At 41.0% G+C, this 12,534-nt stretch overlaps 1 protein-coding gene across 9 annotated transcripts in view; it reads left to right on the top strand.

Moving 5' to 3' along the window:
- Window positions 1–1,780: 1,780 nt before the first annotated feature.
- LOC114039329 (arachidonate 12-lipoxygenase, 12S-type-like) overlaps window positions 1,781–12,534 on the top strand; it is a 28,666-nt gene continuing 17,912 nt past the window's right edge. For 3 of the 9 annotated variants that reach the window (XR_003568661.1, XM_027857025.1, XM_027857032.1), the window contains exon 1: window positions 1,781–1,878. Coding sequence is in view for 8 of the 9 variants with exons in the window: in XM_027857025.1 (XP_027712826.1) it covers window positions 1,789–1,878 (90 nt within the window). In the remaining variant the exon portion in view is untranslated. Of the gene's footprint in view, window positions 1,879–3,338; window positions 3,543–8,221; window positions 9,691–11,220; window positions 11,774–12,534 lie in introns of those variants that run through there. The other 6 variants (XM_027857027.1, XM_027857026.1, XM_027857028.1 and 3 more) reach the window with 6 other exon arrangements.

Below are 12,534 nucleotides of genomic sequence, written 5' to 3' on the forward strand. Positions count from 1 at the left end.
GGGTATGTGATTTTTTTTGTTTTGTTTTGTTTTTGTACAAAGGGAAGTCTTAGGGAGTGGAAAGGACATTCAATTTAGAGACCTGGGTTCAAATTCTGACTCTGACATCAACTGTTACAATGGATAAACCACAACCTCTCTGGCCTTAAATTTCCTTTATGGCAAAATAAGCGGGTTGGATTAGGTGGTCTCATAGCTTTAGGTTCCCAAAGTGGGCAATACAGCCCCCTGGTGGGTGCTGAAACCATCCCAGGGAGGTGGTAGAAGTCTCCAGTGCAATTGGGAGGTGTTCAATTAAAAACAAAGGGGGAGTGGAAGCATAAGGAAAGAAGAGAAGGTAAAATTTTGAAAAACCATTTGTACACGTTTTATCTGTTGTGTAATAGAGTTAAAGTCATAGTGATTACATTATTTACCAAATAAACACACAAAATGCAAGCTATAACTGATCACTGGTGAAGTCCAACGACAGGTCTTAATAAACAAGTGTTGGCAGGCCAGCTGTAGTGCATTGTTAGGAAGTTCAGCATGCATTCGAAGGAATATGTGCATGTAATGATTTTTTTACAATATGATACTATATGGTTACATGATGTGATACTGTACCATCAAAATTTCAATGCAGAAAAAAGACAAATTTACGATAAATTATTAAATTTAAGATGCATCATTTTTAAAAAAATTACATTTTTTTTGAAATGACGCAAATTGAACATTAAAGGGTTAAAGAAAGTAGTTTTTTGGGGGGGAGAACTGAGTGATTTCTTTTAAAGGGGCAGTAGGCTAAATAAATTTGGGAAACTCATACTTTAAAGTTTAAAGCATGGAGCATATGGCTTTCTCTCTTTGGTTTCAACTGCTTTGCTGATGACTCCTTGACTCTTGCTTGGGTCACAGAAGCACTCTGCAGGGCTTGGGGCTTAACTTTGAGAAATGGTCTGAAGATGCTCTTCCTAGTTCCTAATTGTTAATGAAGGGATCTTTCCCTCTGGAAGTCTCAGTCCCTGGTTCCTCTTACACCTCCCTCTTCCCCCTTCCCCTGAAATTTCAGAAGGCCCACTTGGCAGACCTGGAAACATATATGCTATCACCCCCATTGGACAACCGGTCTTACATCCCATCCCATCCCATCCCAAGCCAAAGGTGGAAACGGGTCTCATCCCCCTCCTCGCCTAAGATGCACGGCCAGACCACTTACCAGTCCATGACGGTCCGGCAGGCCTTCTCCCGAATTCCCCCAATTAAGGGATGAGGGAAGCTCGGTCGACATCCAAAAAAGGCGCCTCGAAGTGGGAATCCAGAGATCCTCTCGGTTGGCTAGACGCGAAAGGCTGGCAGTCACATGACTCTGAAGACGGTCAGTCACGTGAAGATCCCCCCCCTTATTTCGTCCTCCCGTGGACCGTACCTTATTCGTGGGGAAAAAGGAGAGAGAGATTCATGTTTGCCCCCACACCCTGCGGGAGCTGAAGTCCTGCGAATGTCGTCCTCGGCATCCCGTCGTTTCTCCCTTCTCTGAGAATAGCCGGTCTCTGATGCTTTAAGCCCCTCCCTCCCCAGCTGGAGGGGTACTCCCGGCATCAGCTCCTCCGAGTGTCGGGGCCGCCCCTCCCCAGGGGAGGACCTTCTTCTCCCCCCACCCTGCCCCCTTGTCCGCTCCCCCGCCCTCTCGGCTGGCGCTCCGCCTCCCTACTCGCTATCCCCCCTCCCTCCTCGAGCCCGCCCCAAAGCCCCGCCCCGCCTTCCGTTCTAGCCCCGCCCATCCTGGCTCAAGCCCCGCCCTCACTCATGCCCATCACGTATTCGGTCTGGGGCACTTTTCCCAACTCCAGCACTATCTGCCCTACCTCTGCTCTGTTGTGGGCCCGGCCTGGAAAGGTAGGAGACCAATGGGGGCTTGGAGGGAATCGGTGATTGGAACTTTTTTGGGGTGGGACCAGAGAAAGTTTACTGGGAATCTGGGCAGCCGGTTAGGCGGTCTGGAGAAAGGAATGGTGGAGGGGGCTGAGAATCTGGAGAACTAGGAGATGTAGTGGGGTTAAGCAGCAAGCATTTATTAAGCGCCTACATTGTGCCTGACACTAATAAGAGCTGGGAATACAAAGAAAAGCAAAAGACAGAGCCTAATTTCAAGAAGCTCAGTCTAATAGGGAGAAGTCGAGATTAGGACGAAGGGAAGGTCTGGGGAGCTTGAGTTTATAAAGTAGTTCCTTGAGCTGTGACCTGCGAGCTACAATGGCGAAGGGTCTACCCACACGGATGAAATGACAAAGATTTAAAATACTGCAGTATCCATTCACTAGTAGCTAATGCATTAAGTACATAGCACAGAAGAGCTCAATTAATGTTGGTTGAAAGAACCTCAAACTGCTTACCTTCTCGATGAGGGACAGGAGGAGAGAGAGCATTTGGAACTCAAAATTTTTTAAAATGAATGTTAAAAATGCTTTTATATCTAATTGGAAAAAATAAAATATTAAAGTTTCCAAAAAATGAACCTTGAATAATAACAAAAAAAAGATCTATACCCTTTCTCTTCTCCCTTCCTAAAGAAGAATCTTTCATAAAATAAAGTTAACCAATTGGAAAAAGATAAATCTTAAGGAAAAGAATAACTCCTTGAAAACTAGAATTGGGCAAGGGGAAGCAAATGACCTTATATAAGACACTAAGAAATAGTAAAACTAGAAAAAATAGAAGAGAATCTGAAATATCTCATTAGAAAAACAACTGATCTGGAAAACTGATGAAGGAGAGACAATATAAAAATTGTCCTGATGTGGATACAAACAGTGCCCTAAAAGCTAAAAATAAAATAAAATAAAAAATTAAGGGTTGTTTTTCCAGTACCTTGTGAGGCCCCTCCTGAGCTTGAGTACCTCCTAGAGTCTCTTCCCTTTATCCTGAGATATCCCCCACCCTATCCTGGACCATAAAACTTCCTTGCCTCCCTTATCCTGAATCATAAAGGTTCCCCTGTCTTCCTTATCCTGGGTCCCCTATCCGGTCATCCATCTTCCTCATCCTGCCTCATGACAGTTCCCCCTTATCTTGTAAGATAAAACAGGCCCCTTTCCCTCTGTAAGTTGCTAGTGCTCTTTTCAGGGCTAGCCTGCTGCTTTTTCGTCAATAAAGCTCCCAATGGTTACAGAGAAGGTCTAAGTGAATTCTTTCACACTTGAACCAGCTTTCCCAACTCTAAACTTCAATGTAAAATGGGGCCAAAATCCAGGAGTCCAAATATTAATTGGACTCTGCTTATCTTCTCTTAGCCACTGGGATAATAGGTAAGCAATCTTTTTTTTTTTGTTTTGTTTTGTTGTTGTTCTCCTCCCCAGATCTTTATGCTCCTCGTCTCTCTGGCTGAGAGACCCCTGCAGTGCCCAAACACTGCCAGCAGCATCTGAAGCTCCACTGACTGGACTGGTGACCGCCGTATAACTAGGAGACTGTTAGGATGGGAAATTCAGGGAAGGAGATCTTAAGGAAAAGTGCCAAGTGCTCCACTGTAACACAGCCTGACCTCAACGTAATCTAGAAAAGTAATTTGTGAAAGGGATTTCTAAACAAGACAAGCTTAGTAAGAAATTTGGTCTCCAAAACTTAAAGAAAAGGCACCTTGCTCTGCTTGAGCAGGCTTTTTCCCCCTGCACCCTGGTTTACTTTGTGTTGTTCCTTCCCCTCCCCCTGGAACGTTGGGGAGGCGGGTAGGTGGACCTTTTCACCTGGTTTTCTTTGGGGTTCCCCGTGCTCCAGTTTCAGAGTCTTCATGCCCTGTGGGCCACTGTACCTGGTTTTCTTTAGGGGTCCCTGCACACCAGTTTCGAGGTCTCATTTTCTAGTACATGCAGCTCGAAATTCCCAGGAGGATGGGAATGGAGAGCTAGAATGCTTAGGAATCTGATAAGTCTCAAATATAAAAGGAACTCCAGCTCAAGGAAATAAAAGGTTATTTGGAGCTGGGAATTGTCACCATATGTCTTATGGATAATAATCTTTTCCTTTAAAGTGCTAAGAGTATTGGGCCTTAGAAATTAAAATGTTACCACTAGTGATTATGAATCCAGATCTGATTTGCTCATCCAACTAAGTTAAGGTCACCTGATGGGTAATTAATTGGTTGTTTCAAGTTTTAAATATATGATAATTGCTTGTAGTATGGTTATATTTCTAAATTTTCTTATATTGTGTAATTTGTATAGCAATTGCATCGTGTTGTTAGAAAAGCAATTTCTCTTATAATCTAGATGTTGTTAGATAAGAATTGTACTGTCAGATTATGAGGTTGTTAACTAAGACAAGGATTTTTGGAACTATCTCATCATAAATTCTTATCAACCCTGTGCGAAGTCTTCTATAGTGGAATTCCTGAGTAAAATTTTAAAGGCCTGGTAAACTTTGTTATTGTGATAAGGTTAATTTAATTGGGTAGGTTCTCATAGAACTTACCTTAGAACTTAGCCTTAGGAAAAAACTGAACTTCCCAAGATAAACACCTTTCGGTACTTAGTAATTTGTGATTACTGATAACTTTGGTTTTATGGCACTTTGAGGATTTGTGATACTTAACAAGACATTTTTCACAACTTAGTTTTAATATATTCCAATCTTTAAGGTTTCCAGCTAATTTATTTCATGAAAGTTTAGTTATCCTTTTGACATCAGGATAAATTGTAAGCTTTTTTTTAAAGAAAGGGAAATGTTTTTTTTTTACAAAGAAATGTTTTGCAAAATCTTTTTGTGTGATTTTTAGAAAGCCTACTAAATTTCCATTTGCAAACTAATTTGTGCAATAATTTAATACTGATAACAATTATGTCCAAATCTACGGTGAACTTTTCAAGTTTCATTCCTAGGTTTGTTGTGTCCTTGGATCAGCCTTAAATGGGTGCTTTTAGAGAAACAGAGTCAATGATTTGTGCTTCAGGTACCATAAGAAAGGGCACTGGTCTGATGAATGTAGGTCTGAAAGGTTCAATGGCCCACTCAAAGTTTTTAAGGGTGAACCACAGAAGTGAAAAAAGGACAGCTAAAACATCTTAGCAGATTCTGGAAGTTTTGAGATTAATCATTAAGGAGTGGTGAAACAACCTCCTTACAATCTTGTCACTCCCTTCCTCCCTCCCCCGAGTCAAAAGGGCATCTCATCGAGGGGATTCCAAACAGCCCAGGGTTTTTTCTGTTAACCCTTCTCCTCCCAGATCAGATTAGGAAAAGAGAGTTTCACCCTTCATCCCCCCTCCCCCCCACCTGGCGAAGGGAAGGAGGGAAGAAGCCTGGAAGTGTCTTCCAGCATACTGCTGGCCCATGGGGAGAGTGTGAAGGGGGATGGGTCAAAGTAAAGAAGCCAGTCAGTCATCGCCTGCAGTTGCTAAGCCAGTCTATCTTCCTATCAATAATTTTCATGTGATCTGGAAACACAATTGTTGTCATCTGAAGTTTATTGTTTTGTGTTACAGTTAAAACCTAAAGCTGGTAATTGATTACTTAGCTCTAAGGAGCTTATTTGGATTATGGAGTTCCTAAAGGAGGAACTTGGCTTGCTGAGAATTTGCAAGTATATAGAAATGATCTCTAGTGACTGGCTTTTGCACAAGGACAAGTTTAAATTTGAGATGTGAGTCCTGGTAAATTTTCGATTAGTGAAACTTGCCATCTGAGGTAAAAGCTCTTGGGACTACAACAAATTGAATTTTGAGTTATCTGATGGATCATAAAAATCCATCCATCATCAATAGTCAATAATCCACCATCTGAGAAAAATGCCACAAGCTACTCGGAGAGAATGTGATTGTTACAGGTGGAGGTCTGCCTCTGGAAAAGCTAAGAGGACAGTCTTAGCCTCAGCCTAGAATGGGATCCTCCTGCCTCAGTTTCCCCCATTGTATTCCTTTGAAAAGGAATGTTTCCCACCTGACTATTCCTGAGTCTGGCTATGAGGTGGAATTGATACTACATGGTTGGAAAACTGTAATGTCCTTGCTTTTCCTTTTTATGGCAAATTTCTGTATTCAAAGCAAGTGATCGGTAAAAAATGTGAGTGCAATACAAGTATGTGAAATCTTGCTGTTTTCAATCCGAATGTGTAGTCATCCCATATCCCAAATAGTTGGATAAATTAGTACTCCTGAATAGTCATGTGAAAGATTAAATCCCTGGAATAGAACATTCTTTCCGAATGATATGGGAATAATTAAACAAAGGGGGAAAAAAGTTTGTGAAACAAAGGTACAAACACAATATTGAATTATTATCCCACAGACTAAGGCTGGGATACATCTAAGCTACTATAATAAAGTATATGTTTAAGATCCTAGCTATTCAGCATAAGATTATATTCCTTATTTGTTAAGCAACTTAATAAGTGGGTATTTGGCCTAGACATCTGCCTGTTGCTAGATATATGTCTATACGGAAAAAGGTCCTTAAATTTCAAAATGACATAAGAATAATTGGGTATACAACTGATTGAGGGACCTAGCTGTTATTCTATTAACTACTGAAAATCAGAGTTTGGGGAAAAGAATTTCAGTGCAATTTTCTTAGAGGGAGGTAACTTATGGAATATTTTTGCATTAATGGAAAAAGTTGATTTCATTTAAAGTTTACTACTACTGTAGAAATAATACCTGTTTATACTGTGTCTCCTGTGGTACAAACATGTTTTATTGTAAACAACTTAGTGATATGCACTGTTTTGTAATTAATTACTTATGGGTCCTCTGAAGTATTTTATGATAACTAAAGTCAATCTCTTATAAGTAAATTCATTGTATAACTATTGAACTCAAGGGTAGAAAGCTTTCTGCCTGCAAAAGTGTTGTTATTTATATTTACATGTATAAAGTTGGATCCTCAATGGCATCTGATCCTCTTAAAATAACTGGAATCAGAGTGGAAACTTTGGAGGAAATAACAAGATCAGATATTCCTGTATGTCAAAAGTAAATAACAGCATTATGGAGCTCTTGATTTCTTTCTTTGTTTTCCTCTTTTTTGACATCATTTTTAATGTTCCTTCTATTTGGGCCCTGCATATTGAAACTTGTTTGTCAGATTTATGTCTCCTAGACTATTGACTGTCCATCTGCAGATGGTCATGCAACAAGGATACCTGTTCCACACTCTCCTCATCCCCTGGACACTGCTTTAGCCTCATTTTATTCCTCTCCCCACCCCAACTCAAGCAGGGGCAGTTCCTTTGTTCCTCTCCCAAAAGCATTTGGGTGAATAGGCAGACAGGAGTGCTTAAGGCAGGTGGAGCAAGCAGGATGCAGGATGTGAGATAAGGGATAAGATGCAGGGTGTGATCAGTCAGAAAAGTGATCAAAGAAGACTATGCATTGAAGCCCCTCACCGTGGGGACTTGCCTGTGTGCTTTCTAGCTATGCTGTGTTCTGGGCCCCACCTTGAACCACTTCTCCTATTACCTATTTCTGATTCCCACCTTGTGCCTAGGGTCAGGCCTGCTTCCCAGGGACTGGGAGTCAAATGCTTTAATTCAAATAGGGCACTCTGTGGGGCAGGGCAGAGTACATGATTGCTGGGTGTGTCAACTAGCTTACTACCCATAGCTCTCCCCCCAATTCCCTGAAAACCTTGCATGGAATTTATCCTTTGAGTGTTCCTCTAAAGACCTCTGTGCCATAGTAATCACTCACCTATTTCCAAACCTACCAGCCACTGTTTCACTTCTGGTAAGTGACACAGCCAATGGCTTATCTGAGCTTCAAGAATCACTTGAGAGGCAGCTAGAGCTCCAGCCTTGGAATCGGGAGAACCTGAGTTCAAATCTGGCCTCAGACACAACACTCACTAGCCGTGTAACCCTGGGCAAGTCCCTTAACCCCAACTGCCTCACCAAAAAAAAAAAAAAAAAAATCAATTGACCCCTTAGCCAAAATGGTTCTAGACAACTGGGTTGCTCTTGATTATCTTCTTGCCACCTCAGGAAGTGTTTGTGCTTTGGGCAACACCTCTCACATGTACGGTAATAATTCCTGTAAGATAGAACTTCGAACTGAAAGCATACTTACAGGAAGCCTCTTGGATGCAAGACATCCACTCTAGCCTAATATCTCCCCCTACCTCCTCCTGGAGGTCATGGTTCCTCTCCCTTTTTTCCCCCATTCTGACTCTGTTACTAATCATTTTACTCACTCTTATATTTGGTCTGTGCTTGTTTAACCTCCTGCATCGCTTTGTGTCTTCTTGCCTGCAGAAACTCCACTTTCAACTCTTAGGATATCAACCGCTATCCTTGGTGTCTCCAAGTGGTTTGCTTCTCTCTACCTTGGACTCAGCTGACACCGAATTCCCCACCCCCACGATGACCACTTCTCCTCAACCTATTCTTGAAATGGACTCTTCGAGCCCGTTCAGTAGGAAGCAGCTACCGAAGACAATGACCTTCACCTCTTTTCACGAAAGATTTCTCCTGCCTAGTGATTGAATGGGGAAATGACACGGACACAAACAATGCCCTAAAAGCTTAAAAAAAAAATTAAGGGTTGTTTTTCTAGTACCTTGTGAGGCCCCTCGGAGTTTGAGTACCTCCTGGAGTCTCCTCCCCTTATCTTGAGATACCATAAAACTCCCTCCCCCCAATCCTGGACCATAAAACTTTCTTGCCTCCCTCATTCTGAATCATAAAAGGTTCCCCAGTCTTTCTTATCCTGGGTCCCCTATCCTGTCGTCCATCTTCCTCATCCTGTGTCATGACAATTGCCCCTTATCTTGCAAGATAAAACACGTCCCTGTCCCTCTGTAAGTTGCTAGTCCTCCTTCCAGGGCTAGCCTGCTGCTTTGTAACCCACTGGTTACAGAGAAGGTCTAAGTGAATTATTTCACACCTGAACCAGCTTTCCCAACTCTAACCTCAACAGTCAGACTACCTGAAAGTTATGATCTAAAAAAGAATCTGGATACAATATTACAAGAAAACTATTAAGGAAAATTACCCTGGAATTCTAGAATAAAAGAGTAAAGTAGAAATAGAAAAAATCTACTGTTCACTATCTGAAAGAAATCTAGGAGTAAAACTTACAGGAATATCATAGCCAAGTTTCAAAACTCCCAGGTTAAGGAAAAAATACTGCAAGCAACAACAACAAAACATTTAAATACTGTAGAAATACAGCCAAGATCTCACAAGACCTAGCAGCCTCTACTCTAAGAGACTATAGGTCTTCAAACATATTTCAAAGAGCAAAAGAACTGGGGTTGCACCCAAGAATAACTTATCCATTAAAGTTGAGTATAATCCTGAATGAAAAAAAAATGAATATTGACAAACTGAAAGACTTTCAGATATTTGCAACAAAAAGACCAAAACTCAATGGAAATTTCAATATAAAAGATCCAGAAGAAATATAAGGAAAATATTAAAGACTATTATTCTATATGTGAAAATGTCATAAGTATTCTCAAAGCTGTCATTATTGCTAAGGTAGTTTGAAAGAAAGTTTGGGGCTGAGTTCTGCATGACGGGGTGATTCTAAAAAACAAAACTGGGCAGGAAAAGGTAAAAGGGAGCAATTATAAAAAAATAGGGTGTGAAATGAAGAACTAACAGAGGAAGCAGCTGGGGGTGGAGGGCTGGTAATACTGGAATCTTACTCTCATCTGAGTTGGAAAGGAAACAAAGTGTACAAGTGGAAGGGTGTAGAAGTCTTCTGAATATGTAAAGAGGTGAGAAAACCGGGGGATAGGGTCGAGGAGGAGCTTTTGGAGGGGTGTATAGATTGGGATTGGGAGGGGGGGTTCTTGAAGGGGTAGGTAGGATGGGGAGTGGGAGGGTGGGGGGAGAAGATAAGGTAATAGGGATAGGCTGAGAATGAAAATAGTGAGTAAAAATAAGATGGAGGAAAATTTCACAAGTAGTAATTAAAACTTTGAATGCAAATAGGACGTTTATAGCAGCTCTCTTTGTGGTGGCAAAGAACTGAAAATTGCAGGGATTCCCAACAATTGGTGAGATGGCTGAACAAGTTGTGGTGTATGGTTGTGATGGAATACTACTGTGCTATAAGAAATGATGAGCTCAATGATCTTAGAAAGGCATAGAAAGACTTGCACAAAATGGTGAAAAGCAAAGTGAGCAGAACCAAGAGAACACTATACAGTAACAGCAATATTGTTTTGAGTAAGTCATTCTGACTATTACAAATACACAAATTAAAAATAATGGACATATGAAGAAAGAAGCTATCTGCACCAAGAGAAAGAACTGACAGGTGTATAGAATAATTTTACATACACACACACACACACACACACACACACACACACATATATACTGTGAACCCCTCTTCAAACCATTTTGAACCCCCATCACCTGAGAGAGGCCTAACATCTGGATTGGCCAATCAAGAGAAAGACATTTTGGTCCACTCTGAGATTAACCTACCATAATGCTTTGTGTGCTCTAGCATAACAGACATGCTTTGCTTTGTTCTCTGAGTGAACCCAAAATGCCCCTTCCTGTGTCAGCAATTACAAGACCAGATGAAGCTGACCAGGAGCATTCTTCTGTTTATGATTGTCCAGAGCAGGATGCCTTGAACCAGACATTATCATGAATAATGGGACTTTTTCTTATCTTGGTATTTTATGGATACGTGTTATGCTATATTATGCTATCTATATATAGTCATGTTAATGATAAAATAAACACAGACATGATGGATCTATAATTTCTGTGAACACTTTGACATTCTCCTACCTTATTGTATTTACAATCTATCCAATTAAGAAATATCATATTATGGCTAACATATATGGAGACTATAATTTTGGCTGACATAGGCATCCTGAGCCAGGAAGGAAGGGACAGAGGGGTGAGAGAGAATTACTCTGAAGATATAAGATCCCCTTTGTCTCTCTGTCCTTGGGCTCATTTTCTACAATGGGTTCCCATGCATATCTTTATATGTATGTTCCACAAGCTTGGAGAGAAATAAACAGGCACATGCAGCCTAATTTTGTTTGTCTTCCTTAGAACAAACTCAATTATGGTTGACAATACATATATATATACATACACATACATACATAAACACCTATTTGTGTTTAATGGTAGCCATCCCTAGAGAGGGATGGGGAAGAGGGAAGAAAAAAAGGAGAAAAAAAGAAATTTACATGATAACTTTATTATATATTTAAAAGGAATAGCAAATTGTACCTAACAGATTTGCAGTTTCATGTGCAATCATCATTTTTATTATACTATGTAATAGAAATGCTTGTTTTATTCCATAAAAATAAAATTTTTAAAAAGAACCCAAGACACTTTCAAATATTTCCCTAAACTGCACCCCCCCATCATTTCTCCAAAGCTTCCTCCGAACCCAAAGAACTCCCAAGATTTCAACAGGTTGCTGTCTCTGTGTGCCTGCCACAACCCCATCCAGTCTGCTCTTAACTGTCTCTATATCTCCTATCCCTTCTTTCCAGGAATGGAGCTCTGCTGCTTTATGACCTTGTGCATCCTTACATGTATAGTGTCATTAAGTCAGACTGGGAAAGGGACCTGCTCATGGATTGAGGTGGAAGGTTAGTGGTGCCAGAAAGAAAACTGAGAGACCATGTGTTTGGTTCTGAGAGACTCTAGAGACTCTTTTTGTTTCCTCCTTCCAGCTGGATGCCCCTGGCAATGGCAATGCCCCATGCATATGCCCCCACCTAGCATAAAGGATGTGACACTGGAAATGGTGACAACCACTCTACCCACTCACCAGGCATACCTTCAGATACTGGGTCAAGTTTAACTATGGTGAGGGGATGAGCAATTAAAGTTGAAGACCGGGGCAGCTAGGTAGCGCAGTGGATAGAGCACCAGCCCTGAATTCAGGAAGACCTGAGTTCAAATCCGACCTCAAACACATAACACTTACTAGCTGTGTGACCCTGGGCAAGTCACTTAATCCCATTGCCTAGCCAAAAAAAAAAAAAAAAAAAAAGTTGAAGACCAGTGGCTAGATCTAAACCTCAGATGAAAAGCATAGTACAAAAGTCTTCCTACTCCACTCAGTCCTCTAGCAGTCAAAGTGATTTTACTTAAACTCAGATTCAGCCATGTCACCCCACCCCCCCACTCTCCCATCTACACTTTATAAACTCCAGTGGTTATTACCTCCAGGATCAAATACAAAATCCTGTTTGGCAATAAAACTTTGCTTAACTTAGGTCCCTTCTCTCCCATATTTCCAGTCTTCTTATACCATATTCTCTACCACATACTTCTTGATAGAGTAACACTGGCATCCTTGTTGTTCCAGGGACAAGATATGATACTCCTTATCTCTAAGCTCCAGGCATTTTCTCTGGCTGTTCCCTAGGCCTGGAATGCTCTCCCTCTTAATCTCCTGGATTCCTTTAAGAACCAACTAAAATGCTATCTTCTAAAGGAAGTCCTTCCTAGTCACTCTTAATCTTAGTGCTTTCATTCTGTTCATTATATCCTATTTATCCTGTATATAGTTCGCATGTACATATTTATTTGCTAGTTGTTTCCCCCATTAGATTATGAGCTTG

The sequence above is a fragment of the Vombatus ursinus genome, unplaced genomic scaffold (genome assembly GCF_900497805.2).
Source record: "Vombatus ursinus unplaced genomic scaffold, bare-nosed wombat genome assembly UNPS02011916.1, whole genome shotgun sequence".
In the NCBI taxonomy this organism is placed as follows: domain Eukaryota; kingdom Metazoa; phylum Chordata; class Mammalia; order Diprotodontia; family Vombatidae; genus Vombatus; species Vombatus ursinus.